Source organism: Physella acuta, unplaced genomic scaffold (genome assembly GCF_028476545.2).
Source record: "Physella acuta isolate Inbredline_101_S28 unplaced genomic scaffold, ASM2847654v3 ptg001104l, whole genome shotgun sequence".
Classification (NCBI taxonomy): Eukaryota; Metazoa; Mollusca; class Gastropoda; family Physidae; genus Physella; species Physella acuta.
The window spans coordinates 5,001-18,407 of NW_026732621.1; the positions used below are offsets into that span (position 1 = coordinate 5,001).

At 37.3% G+C, this 13,407-nt stretch overlaps 1 protein-coding gene across 1 annotated transcript in view; it reads right to left on the reverse strand.

Moving 5' to 3' along the window:
• Positions 1 to 13,407, reverse strand: part of LOC131955797 (orexin receptor type 2-like) — a gene marked incomplete at its 3' end in the record, with an annotated part of 98,327 nt that overhangs the window by 4,818 nt on the left and 80,102 nt on the right. The window contains exon 4 of the mRNA XM_059320074.1: positions 799 to 917. Within this exon, the coding sequence (XP_059176057.1) occupies positions 799 to 917 (119 nt within the window). The remainder of the gene's footprint in view (positions 1 to 798; positions 918 to 13,407) is intronic.

The window sequence follows — 13,407 nt, forward strand, 5'->3', positions numbered from 1 at the left end:
TTGAAGGGTCGCTACGCCTCTGGGGGGTGACACCATTAAGTGCCGCACCTGGTGACACCCGACCTCGCCACTGCCCTTACCCATTACAAGGATGAGAAATCTTGCGTGCATTACGGTACTTTATTGCCACCTTATTGCACATTACTGCACTGACATAATATACAGACATATACACAGATGCATTTACATAAGTACTTAACGTACACACAGATACAAGCTAGCCTACACATGCTTAAGCCAACACACTAACTTACGTATGCAAACATACGTACACATACACATACTTACATATACACATACACAAGCATATAAATTCTTACATACACACCCATATATTCACACTCACACGTACGTAGACGTGCACTTACATATACACACTTACACATACACAAGCATACGTATATCCACATGTGCACACGTACACAGACTCACTTACATATACACACGTTCACAGAAGCACACTTACATATACACACATACAGAAGCATACTTATACCCACATATTCAAACACGTACACAAACACCTACATACACACATCTACCTACATATGACTTACAACTTATGAAGATTGTACGGTTGACGCCCTCCCCCCCCCCCCCCCCACCCCCTTGCAGTCATATGACTTACAACTCATGAAGTTGTAGTCTTACAACTCATGAAGTTGTAGATTGTAGTGTTGACGCACCCCCCCCCCCCCTCCTTGCAGTCATATGACTTACAACTCATGAAATTGTAGATTGTAGGCTTGACGCCCCCCCCCCCCCGCCCCCCTCCCCCCTTGCAGTCATATGACTTACAACTCATGAAGTTGTAGATTGTAGGGTTGACGGCCGAGTTGAAGTAGCATAACCAGTGTGAGAACATGACTATAGGCTGGATGGTGTACACGGGGAAGTAATCCAATATTCTTGTGTACCTGGAAAACAAATAAATTAACATAGTATTTATTATCTATCTATATACTACTAAAAGTCAAGTTTGTTTACATGTTTGAATATTTATTTGTTTGTTTGCCTGATCGACTATTGTGATATGTTCGACTCTATCTGGAAAGCTGTAAAATAGTATGTAGGTAGAGAATAATTTTTTAATGCAGACAGGACTGTTAATCACAAATTTATTTAAAGACGTTAAATTAATTTATTGATTTATTCCTACGCAGAATAACCCATTTTTTTTTAAAATGTTAAAACCTTGACTAAACTTTGTGGGAATAGTGACGTCACAGGTTTTTGTTTACTCTTTAGTACAATAAAATGGCGGCGTCTATTGAAGAAAATTGTGTTCCCATTCAAAAGTTTAAACGCGTTCTAAATCTAATTTTCTGTCGGTCATAACTTTAACAATACGTCCGTTTGCTGTATTTATTACGTTCCAACACTTATATCAATTTTAAACTGTCTTTTTTCATTTAGTTTTACAATAAATTTCTCTAGATTTAAAGATCTCTAGATCTATGCGCGGAGACTCAAAAGTATAGTATAAAAATTCATTTGTGACGTCACGAGAAAATAGCTAAGTTGGTAGCGTAGCCCGCTCTCATGTGGGTGGCACAGGTTCTAGACCAATATGTCAATGATATTTTTTTTTCAATTTTTTTTTTTAGATGTGAATGATAAAGTTGCCTATCTGAACTTGGCAGGATACAGGGCAGGTGAAGTAGAGTTCATCTGTTTCTTTGTCCTAAGCATATGAAAGGATAGTGTGGTCAGAGACATGCTCGGCTGGAATCGTTTTTTAAACGATAAAAACATGTTGTCTGAGACTTGGCGGGACACTGGGCAGGTGAAGTAGAGTTGAGTAGGTCACATGTGACGTCAGTATATGAAGGGATAGTCCGAAATCGGTGTTTTCGGTGTTTTTAAAAGATAAAAACATATATTTGAATGTGGGGTCTGTTTTTTGTGACGATAAGTGACACTGCAGTAGCGTACCGAGGAGGGGGGGGGACGGTAGGGGAGGGGAGGCGGGGGGTGGGGAGGGGAGGCGGGGGGTGGGGAGGGGAGGCGGGGGGGGAAGGGGGGGGTGGGGAGGTGGAGGGGGGGAAGGGGGGGGGACATATGTTGGGGCGCCAAAATGGTTTGGAAAAATAAATTGATAGGTTGAGGGGGGGTTCAAATCGAAAGTTTGAGTGGGGGGGGGGGGGTGCACATCAAGGGTTTGAGGGGGGGGGGTTCAAATCGAAAACTTTGTCCCCGGGCGCCGGGAAGGGTCGCTATGCCTCTGAGTGACAGACGTGATGTTTTTTGATGGATGACCCCCGAAACCCCACAGTTATCCAACGGATGACGGGTATTCTAGTAATTTATTAATTCATTTATTTTTTGCTAAAAACAGTGGTTTATAAATAAATCAAAAACATTACCTTAATTTTTTCTTCAAATTTTTAAAAAGAATCCAGAAATAAAAACCAATTTCATAAATTCAAATTCAAATGCTGCAATGCTATTGGACTCCTTAGTTAACGGCTAGGCACACGATTGGGTGTAGCTTAGCCAAGTAAAATATCTTCGTATCTGATTCTCTAAGGAGTAGATGAAGCAGAGTTGTTCTGCTATTGTGACATCATTTATGAGGTAGCTATGTACTAGGTCATTTGTCCTCTCAGTATATGAGTCAGGACACAGTTATAGCTGAGTGAACTCAGGTACCAAGTCCAATCATAGAAGAATGGGACACAGTTATAGAAGAATCAGACCCAGTCTTTAAAAAATGGGACCCACTTTGAAGAATGGGACCCAGTTATTGAATAATGGGACCCAGTCATTGATTAATGGGACCCAGTCATTGATTAATGGGACCCAGTCATTGAATAATGGGACCCAGTCATTGAATAATGGGACCCAGTCATTGAAGAATGGGACCCAGTCATTGAAGAATGGACCCAGTCATTGAAGAATGGGACCCAGTCATTGAAGAATGGGACCCAGTCATTGAAGAATGGGACCCAGTCATTGAATAATGGGACCCAGTCATTGAATAATGGGACCCAGTTGTATTGTTTACATATAAATGACGAAACGTTGCCCAATGAATTAAAAATATCTTTACATTCCTACTCCCCCCCTCCCTACCCACCCCCCCACACACACACACAGACACCCGGGACCGTAGAGGCTACTCACACTTGATTAACATCTAATCAATTAATTAGAATAGACAGAAACAAACATCTCATTGTCTAGTCATGGTTTTAACCACCCCCACCCCCTCCCTAACGCTCCCCTAGCATCAACGCCTAAGGCTGTGTCATGGTGACCCAACCTAACTTAGCTCGCGCATTACAGAGCTCACCATTTGAGCATGCATCGATGCTGCAACAGGTTAAATGCCCTGTCTATGCGCGGATTGCACATGTCATCAGCGAACGGTCGTACAATTTGCATGGAGAAACGTACCTCCCCATCAGCATGAGGAAATATCCCAAAACTCTGGAGGGAGGGGGGCGTCCTTAAAGCCTAGTCATTAGTTCACTTAATACATACGTCACACGTATCAGGGGTCAAGCTGACCAGCGACCCCTGGGAATCCCCAGCCTCTAATGGCAAAATAACGTGTTTGTTTGATAGTTTCTCATTATTTATTTTTCACCCCTCTGTGTCAATGTTGGTTCTCGTGCATCAAAATAGATGGAATCTCCCCGGAGTTAAACCCCTTCGCTTCACCCCTCTTACACTAAACATTTATTTTATTCTTTATCAATACGAACATTTCGGTCCGTTTGCAATGTATAATATTACCCTAAGTAAATAAAAAGTATGTGTGTTTTAGTTTGTTGATGATTTTGATGAGCTACGAAGAATTAAAGTCCACAACGCACTATTGCAAGTAAACAATTTCGTGAGTATACAATATCGTAAGTACTCGTTATCGCAAATATACTATTGAAAGTAGCCCAGTCTTCAATAGAAAGTATTGAAAGCAAAGTCGGATCTAGGGTGTGCATGGGGGGGGGGGGGGGGCTGCGCAGCCTACTCTCTCCAAAATTGTTCGTAATATATAAATGACTAAAATTTTTTAGCTCCGCGTTCCAAAATAAAATAACATACTAGTGCTGCTAATGTTTAAAAGTATACTACATTGCAAGCGTAACAAAGCATTTAAGGAAATTACACATCAAGGATATATTATCCCATATACCAGGGCATTTGAGATGTATACCATATAAGGCAATTCTCTCAATTTAAACCAAACGTGTATTAAATAAAACACCAGAAACTTTAAGAATAACACATTCACTTTTGACAGAACCCCTACTTCACATCATCCCCCATTAGTAACCTTACCCCCTTCACATTAGACTCCCCTCCCCTTCCCCACACTTTATTGACGCAGAGTCCATTTTCCACAGCCCCCATTTAGTCAGTTCACATCAAAGTAAATCATTAGCTTACTGTAAATGTTAAGATAAAAGGGGAAACACTAGCGCATTAAAGTAAAAACTCAGCTAAATACACACTCGATTTACCATCGGATTTCGTTCAATTAAAATAACATTAAAAAAAATACACATTTAAAAACTTCTGTTTTCTGCCTGATGGAGTAAATGGACGTTCCGTGTAAAAAGGGATAAATCAGATCAACGAATGGATACATACAGGCAAATATGTGATTATAGTATGTCCAAAAAAACCTCCAAGATTAAAAATATAAAATTCCAGGCCAAATCAAGCCAATAAAATTATACATAGCAATGCAATTATAAAAATAAAAACAACAAGAAATAGATAAAATTTTAAATTACTTATTGGTGTGTAAGCGTTGCACATGTATCAGTATTTCGATAAAGACTAAAATCGGTTCAATGACCTACATTGACAGTAACTTCCCACGACCCTCACCGGTAACTTACATTCAAGTAACATTTATCGCCATGTTATGGAGACGTGTTATAGAGCCCAAGAGCCCCAGAGGGGTTCACTGACCGATGAGACATCGTCCTACTTTAAAATCTGACAGTTATTATTTCAACGACTGGACTCAGTTAAATGAATGAATCATAGCCAAATAGAATTACATTAACAAATTTTTACATACTGCCCCCATCCTCCCCGATCATTACCCCCCCCCCCCCCCCAAAAAAAAAATTAAAAAATTAAAATTTAATTCTAACCCTGGGCAAGAACTGCCACATTTTATTGTAGATATTAAATTATATAAACTTATAAAACCTACTTTCCGGATAAATTTGTTCAAATCTGCGTCAATTATTTTAGTTGTTTGTAAAAAGGAAATAAAGTAGCAATTGGCATTAATAAAGCGAATTAAATTTGCAGACGTTCAGCATTATTTTTTACCTCCCCCCCCCCCCCCCCACCGGCTATTTCATAGGTCAGTTTCCCCTTCATCTTATTATCTTTCTTATACCCGTATACATCTTATCCAGAATTTGATATAAAATCCATTTTGTCCTCAGCCACCTCTTTAAATTTTAACAAGGCGTAGGACACCAATAATATTTTACCAGTTGAATAGTTGTTTTTTACAATGAATTTAAATAATTGGGGTCATTTTATTTCTTGTTCCAACATTTTTTTTTAAAAAAGTTGAAAAATGTTTTTCTTTAAAATACCACAACGATGGGGAAAGAAAATTCTAAACTAGCCAATCGTGGGAGTAAAGGATATCTTGTGGGAGTCACTACATACCCAGGGGGCATGGAATGCCACCACGTTCATTTTACTTCGATTCTGCCATTGATTTCCCACAAGATTTTTTTATTCCATTTACTAAAATGTGGGGCTACTTTATGAAAGTAGAAGCCAAATAAAGGATTATTTGATAACTTTCACAATATGCCTACCTAAATATATATATATATATATATATATATATATATATATATATATATATATATATATATATATATATATATATATATATATATATATATATATATATATATATATATATATATATATATATATATATATATATATATATATATATATATATATATATATATATATATATATATATATATATATATATATATATATATATATATATATATATATTTTTTTTTTTTTTTTTTTTTTTTTTTTAAATACTTTTATTTGCAATAAAACAATAACACAATTTACAAATTCATTTAACCATCACAGGGGTTAAGTTGATTATAATAAAATACATTTTAGAGGTGGTTCATGTGTGAACGACAGGTGAAAATAAAAAAGAGCGCGTCGTGTTTGACGGCCTCGGTAAATATACAATGATACATATATAGAACAAAAAGGAATGCCTCATAGTTGATACAATACTACAATTTCAAGAGAAACTAACAATCTTGTAATGGTGTGTCTATTGACAGCCGATGCTCACAATATAAAGTTTGCCATGTGTGGCAATGTAAATAAATAGTGTAATTACAAAACTTTCATATAAAAAATTCCAAATTGTCGAATGTACAGTGGTGGGGCAGGAAGGAGTAGGTGGGGGTTGATGAGCGGCCGGGGGAGGTGTAGGAGGGGGGTGATTCATACATGAACAACTAATGTATAAAACGAAAAGAGCTTGTCGTGCTTGACAGCCTTAGAGTTGGTACAATACTACAATTTCAAGGAGAAATGAACATTCTTATAATGGTATAATAGCAAACCTGAAAGAAAGAAACACGTGGTGGGGCGGGGATGGGTAGGTGGGGGTTGTTGGGTGGGCGGAGTGGTGTAGGTGGGGGTTAGTAGGGTAAGGCGGGCCAATAGAGCGGAATCACTGTTGCGTGACATGAATGCTGAGGGTAAGGGGCGGGTCACTTTAGCCTTACCGGCCTTCTTGGCTCCATTGGAAGAAACTTTATTTTTTTTTTTTAAATACTTTTATTTGCAATAAAACAATAACACAATTTACAAATTCATTTAACCATCACAGGGGTTAAGTTGATTATAATAAAATACATTTTAGAGAGGTAGTTCATGTGTGAACGACAGATGAAAATACAAAGGAGCGCGTCGTGTTTGACGGCCTCGGTAAATATACAATGATACATATATAGAGCAAAAAATGAATGCCTCATAGTTGATACAATAGATAAATAAAGCAATTACAAAACATTCAAAAAAAAGGAAAAAACCTGCTAAAATGTGCCTAAAGGTTACATGGATAAACAAAAATTTGAAGGAAAAGGAAACGTTGAGGGATGGGAAGGTGTATGTGGGGGTTAGTAGGGTAAGGCGGGCCAATAAAGCGGAATCATTGTTGCGTGACATGAATGCTGAGGGTAAGGGGCGGGTCGCGGTGGTTGACGGGGCATTGAGTGTGTGAGTTTAAGGCGAGCCAGGCGTAAGAGACTGTGTTGTGTGTGAACTGACTACTGGGGTGTTACTATTTATAGTTTGTGTGTTGATGTGCTATATTTGTCCAGTCGTCTGCTAAAAATTAAATCTAAAATCTGTCCCGTAAACTGTGAATTTTCGAATTTAGCTCTGTTTCTACTAGTCCATATGGTTTGTCTATAAATAGCTACAGTCCTTGCTTTTTCTTCTAAATCTGTCCTGTCTTTTGGCTTAGGTAGTTTGTTTAGCGTTATAGCTATGTCAACATTGAATGAGTCTTTTTTACTAGTTAATTTGGCCCTAAGGTTGTTTTTCATTGTCTGTATGGTGGGGCATTCTAAAAAGATGTGTGTTTCTGTTTCTATTGTGTTTTGTCTGCATAGTGGGCAGTGGGCGGTTTGATTTTGGCCTATCGGTGTTGTATTGTAGATTAGTCTGTATGTTATTTCCCTAGCTTTAGGTGTAATGTTTTTTAGGTGTAGGTTCCGAAAAGTGTCTGTTGTATCTGTAAGGGCAAATTTTGAACACCATTTGATTCGATTAAAAAGGGGGGTTGAAAGTTTTTGTACTAATTTTTGGTAGATATTTTGGGATTTGTTGTGTATGAGTTTTTCATTGTTTTTAAGTGATTGTAAACATTCTTTGTAAAAGGCGCTGACTTCTTGACCAAAAAAGTGGGGTGTTTTGTTGTTTAGTTTTGTGAGTTTATTGAGCTGAATGCCTATGTAGTAGTGTGCTAGTGGGTGAAAGTGTGGTTGTGCAATTATTCTTCCGATATGTGTTATTCTAAATGTGTTAATTTTTGTTTGAATGTCGTGTAGATTGATTCCCCCTTTATGTTTGTTTTGAACCAGCGTATTATGACTAATGTTTCTAATAGTGCCTTGGAATATATACTCTCTAATGAGTATGTTAATGGTTTTGATTATTTTTTTGGAGATTGTTTTTGCTGTGGCTATATAAATAATTTTGGGGATGATGTACCGGTTGATAATAGCTGACCTAGCAAAAATTGTTGTTGTGCTAAATTGTAAAGTGCTAAAGTGTTTTTGATTTTTTTTGTCATTTCTTTCCATTCTTCTTCATTTGTGTCTTCACAAATCTAATATCTAATATCTAATATATAAAGCTCAGTTCTGTAACGTGTGGCATAAAAAAGTTTGTCGTTGACAGTTCTATGGATTTAAGTGTTAGATTTTTTATCGTGCTCATAGTCTAAATTTACGAGTCAAAAAATTACCATTGAAAGTCTTTAAAACAATGTTCACTCTATTTACTTAGAAGAATAATTTTCAATTATGAACGCGACATAAAATGTTTAAAAAGTGTATCGACGTTTATAAAATTTCTAAAATTGTGTCGGAAATGTATTGACGGCACAGTTACTTCCCTTTAATAAAAAAAAATTCTTAAAAAGAAAGAATTTACATTTTATTACTTTGTTTTTGGTGTTAAGAAATAAAAAAAAAATTACATAATTAGCGGGGATTGATTAAGTGCAATGTCGTTAGGTATTTTTAACACTGCCTTTTATTTATTCTATACACTGAACATACTGTTCAATAATTTTTTTTTTTTAAATCAATAACATTTAATAAGCCAGGTCCTACAAATCCTATATGTTTATTTCTTTCCATTTACGGATAAGCTTGGAGTATTATCATTTTTGTTCACTAAATTGAAACAGGCGCGTCCGCCGGCGCCCTTGCACGGTTCGATTTGGCACCCTGGGCTATCATGTGAGCGCTATGCTGCATAATTTTGTTTTTAACAGTGCGATAGACTATGGATAAGAAAGGTTACTATAGTCTTTAAGTGAATCAAATCCGGGCGTCCTCCGGCACCCCGACAGGGTGCTATTTGGCGCCCCGGGCCTTCCGGTGTACGCTATGGTATATACGTTCGCGTGAGTTCAAAAGACTATGAATAAGTTATGTACTATAGTCGTTTACTAAGTTCAATCAGGCGGTGACGTCATGGTGCATCCTCTGGTGCCCAGACAGGGTGCTATTTGGGGTCCCGGGCCTCCCGTGTTCGGTTTCGCGCATACGTTCATTAAAGTGAGTGAAAAGACTATGAATAAGTTGGGGTACTATAGTCGTTTATTAGGCTGAAACAGGCGATTCAGCCCCGTGAGCACTTTGCGTTTATATTCGCGTTAGTGTTTTCTTTGTGTTTAGGTTGGGTTTGCGTTAGTGGTTGCGTTTTGATTTGGTTCGTTTTTGTTCTTTCTTTTTTCGTTTTCGTTTGTGTTTTATTTTCATTGGGTTTGTGTTTGTGTTTGAGGTTGGTTTTGTGTTTGGATTTGGTTTGTTTTCTTTTGTTTTTTCTTTTGTGTTTTTTTCTTTGGGTTTGTGGTTGGTTTTGCGTTTGGATTTGGTTTGTTTTCGTTTGCTTTTTCGTTTGTGTTTTTTCTTTGGGTTTGTGTTTGTGTTTGTGGTTGGTTTTGTGTTTGGATTTGGTTTGTTTTCGTTTGCTTTTTTCTTTGTGTTCGTATTGGTGTTTGTGGCTGTGGTTGGTTTGTTGTAAGTTTTTGTTTTCGTTTGTATTTGTAATTGTGTTAGCGTTATGTTTGCGTTTTGTTGTTTTGGTTTTGGTTGGTTGTGGTTTGGGTGGGCAATGCCGGGTTTATGATGATTACTAAACACACAGGTGATGGTCTTTAACAGAAAGGTTTTTCACAGAAGCCAGAGCAGGGCCTGGCCGGGACGGCTAGTATATATATATATATATATATATATATATATATATATATATATATATATATATATATATATATATATATATGTTGTGTAGCTAAATAGTGGCTACTAAGTGGCAGCTTCAACCTTTACGAAGTGAAATTAAGTATATAATATAGCTACTACGGGTAGTACCAGGGGCGGAACTACAGTGCCGCCAGACCCCGCAATGCGGGGGGGCCCACGCCATTTAGGGGCCCAGAGCCGACCATGATAAATTTTTTTTATAGTTAAAAAAAATTAAATTTTCTTTCATTTTTGACTTGATGGTTGTTTTGTAAAAAAAATTACCGTAGCTGCGGTTGGATTATCTTTATTCTATAGACACCACCCCACGCTCTTGTTTCTTCTTTTTCCCTTTGTTTTTAAACAACTTTGAAAGCCGAGTCTTTCTCCTACAATTAAACTTATCAAAGATAAGCAAATGTTCAAACCACTTCCATGACTTATTTCCCTTTTTAAAAAAATAGTCAAATAGGGGTGATCATAAGCTCCTTTTAATAGATTTGTACTAAACAAATTAAAAAGCAAATATTTCTCTTAATTATTATTTTTTTATAAGTAATTACTAAAGAATGATATTGTATAAAAGAGAAGTGTATTGAAATGTATTAAATCAATAATCTTTTAAACATTAATAATATAACTACAAGAAAAAACATAAAAATAAACATAACACGAGACACCATTACTTATACAAAGCTTTCATAATTTAAGTCATTTTGACCGACAGGATGTTAAGAGGGCTTCTATCGAAAATTAATTGAAACTGATTTTCACAAAACACGCTAATGCACTTACACACATGACATGATGTTGAATTTTTTTTTATTGATGCTTTTCAAATACCGAACAGGACAGCAATGAGTATCCTATGTTCGTATTATGTGATTGCATATATAATATATATATATATATATATATATATATATATATATATATATATATATATATATATATATATATATATATATGGGGGGCCTAAATTTTTTTTTTGCGGGGTGGCCCTTTTTTTCTAGTTCCGCCACTGGGTAGTACATTCACATTCTGCCTGTGATCATTAAAAAACTAAACTTTATAAAAGCGGAGACAAATACTAAACGATAATACAAGAGAAAACTATCTAACAAACAGAACGATATATTAGCACTGTCTCACTTAAATTAAATGTATTCTCCGCACTTCGAGAAAGGATAAATTCATTACATTTCTTAGCCAGGCCAACGCCTAACCGGGACGGCTATAATTCCCATCCTTCTTTAAACGAAAAAGCATCAGTAAAAAAAAATATCTTGGGATGGTGATCGCTGGGATGCTGGGTAAATGTATTTTTTACGTCAGACTTTTAGTAAAAGGTCGAGGGAATCCGATGACATCATCTCAAAGACGTGGGATAAAATTGCACGCGCGTCCACGCGGTGGTTTTAATTGTTCGCCGGGTCTCAGACAAACTCGAGGAAATGTTCCCACGTGACACCGTGCATCCTTCAAATCCTGGCATCAGAGATAGGGGTGAGGGAGGTAGGGAAAAAGGTGGGGGGGGGGGGGGGCTGTTAAGTATTAAATTATGTAAGAGTTTCGACTTAGCCATGCGTTGTCTGCTCTGGTGATGGATGTAAGGGAGCTAAGCGTCTTTTCCCTGTTTACTTAGGTTATTCCCCTTTCTCAATTTGAAAAAAAATAAAAGTAAAAGCCACGGAAGACATAACGCTTGTTTTGTTTTGAGATTGGCCAACAGGGGCACGAAAGGCGATAAAAGCAAAATGTCATTTTATTGAGTTTTAACCTTTTTTTAAAACTGTTTCATTCATATTGTATAACTCTAAAAGAGCAACCCGCCATTTTGAAACGTATTACGTCACCACGGAAAACCCCAACAATGTAGAATACCCCTGGGTGCTGGTATTAAAAGGTCAATATACGAACGACTTTACGGTCCCTGTTCTATACCGGCACTTTAAAAAGTGGACTTCATAATTAATTACATTTAACCCGGATACTGCTATATAAACAAATACCAAGTTTTAGATTTCCGAAAAGTCGTCTGCTAGCTGTAACAGTAATTAAAAGGAATAGGTCGAAATCAGAGGCGTAGCCAGGAGGGGTGAAGGCGGGGGGGGGGGGGGGCGTCACTCAGTTGTGGGTCAATGAGGGCGCCTGAAAAAAAAACCCTGGCTTGTCTCTAAAGAATAAATGTTAATCACTAGTGAAGCGGCGGAGATTTATGGAATACAAATTTCGTGATTGTAAATTTTTAAACTGAATCTGCTGCGACATTCAGGTGTTTCTTTCAGATATTTGTTTCTTCGGAAGGAAACTTACAATTTTCCCGCGGAGAAGGACTTAAAATCCGGGGTGGGGCGGTGGTCACTGGTTATCGTATATACTATTAAAAAGCTTTTAGAAAACATTGGTACTTATCGCTACATATCGCTACAGCAGAGTTATTCGTTTTCGAAAATCCCGTGCGTTTGAGATAACAAACAGATGTTTTATGACAGACGAAACTGATAGATATTGTCTACTCGAGTGTGATGTAGAGGGTTTCGATACGATAAAATCTGAGCAAAGCATACGCTGTTTGTCTCCATTCTCTTGGCTATGGATACAACTGTCGTGTAAGGTGTCACAAAAAACTAATGCCTGAGTTGAGTGTGTGTGTGGGTGGGGGGGGGGGGAACATGATGCTGGCTTAATATAAATCCTTTTCAAATTACTTCTAACATGATATTTATCTCTCCTTTCCTGACTAAAATGCTTTCACTGTTAGTTGCTCTGTGAATCTTTTTAGTTAAAAAAATAAAAATAGAACTATAGCTCAATGTTCCACCCTGTCATTCCCTTCAACTGAGATCGGAGTTTCTTTCATGCATATTTTTGAAGCACGTCACATCCCGATCCTCCCCCGAACGAAACAGAATTTATATAGAATAAATATAATGAAACCAGTGTCCACCGGCCCTCCCGCTCTCGAAAATTTCAAGTGTCCCCCCCCCCCCTCACCCCCCACTGATTGAAAGCCACACCTGTTTTACGAAAGATGATTGGTGAATATTATTTTATCAACTGGTCACCCTCTACTGAAAGATGATTGGTGAATATTATTTTATCACCCACTCACCCTCTACTGAAAGATGATTGGTGAATATTATTTTATCACCCACTCACCCTCTACTGAAAGATGATTGGTGAATATTATTTTATCACCCACTCACCCTCTACTGAAAACCCGGCTACGCCCCTGATCTTGGTCGTGTGTTTACAGAAAGTCATCCGATAAAACAGCTAGGTCGTCATAATTACAACATTTAATTTGTATTCATGACAAGAATTTTTTAGCTCTAATTTGTAATACGAGTGGACTATATATATTTCAGACTAATTAAATCGTTCT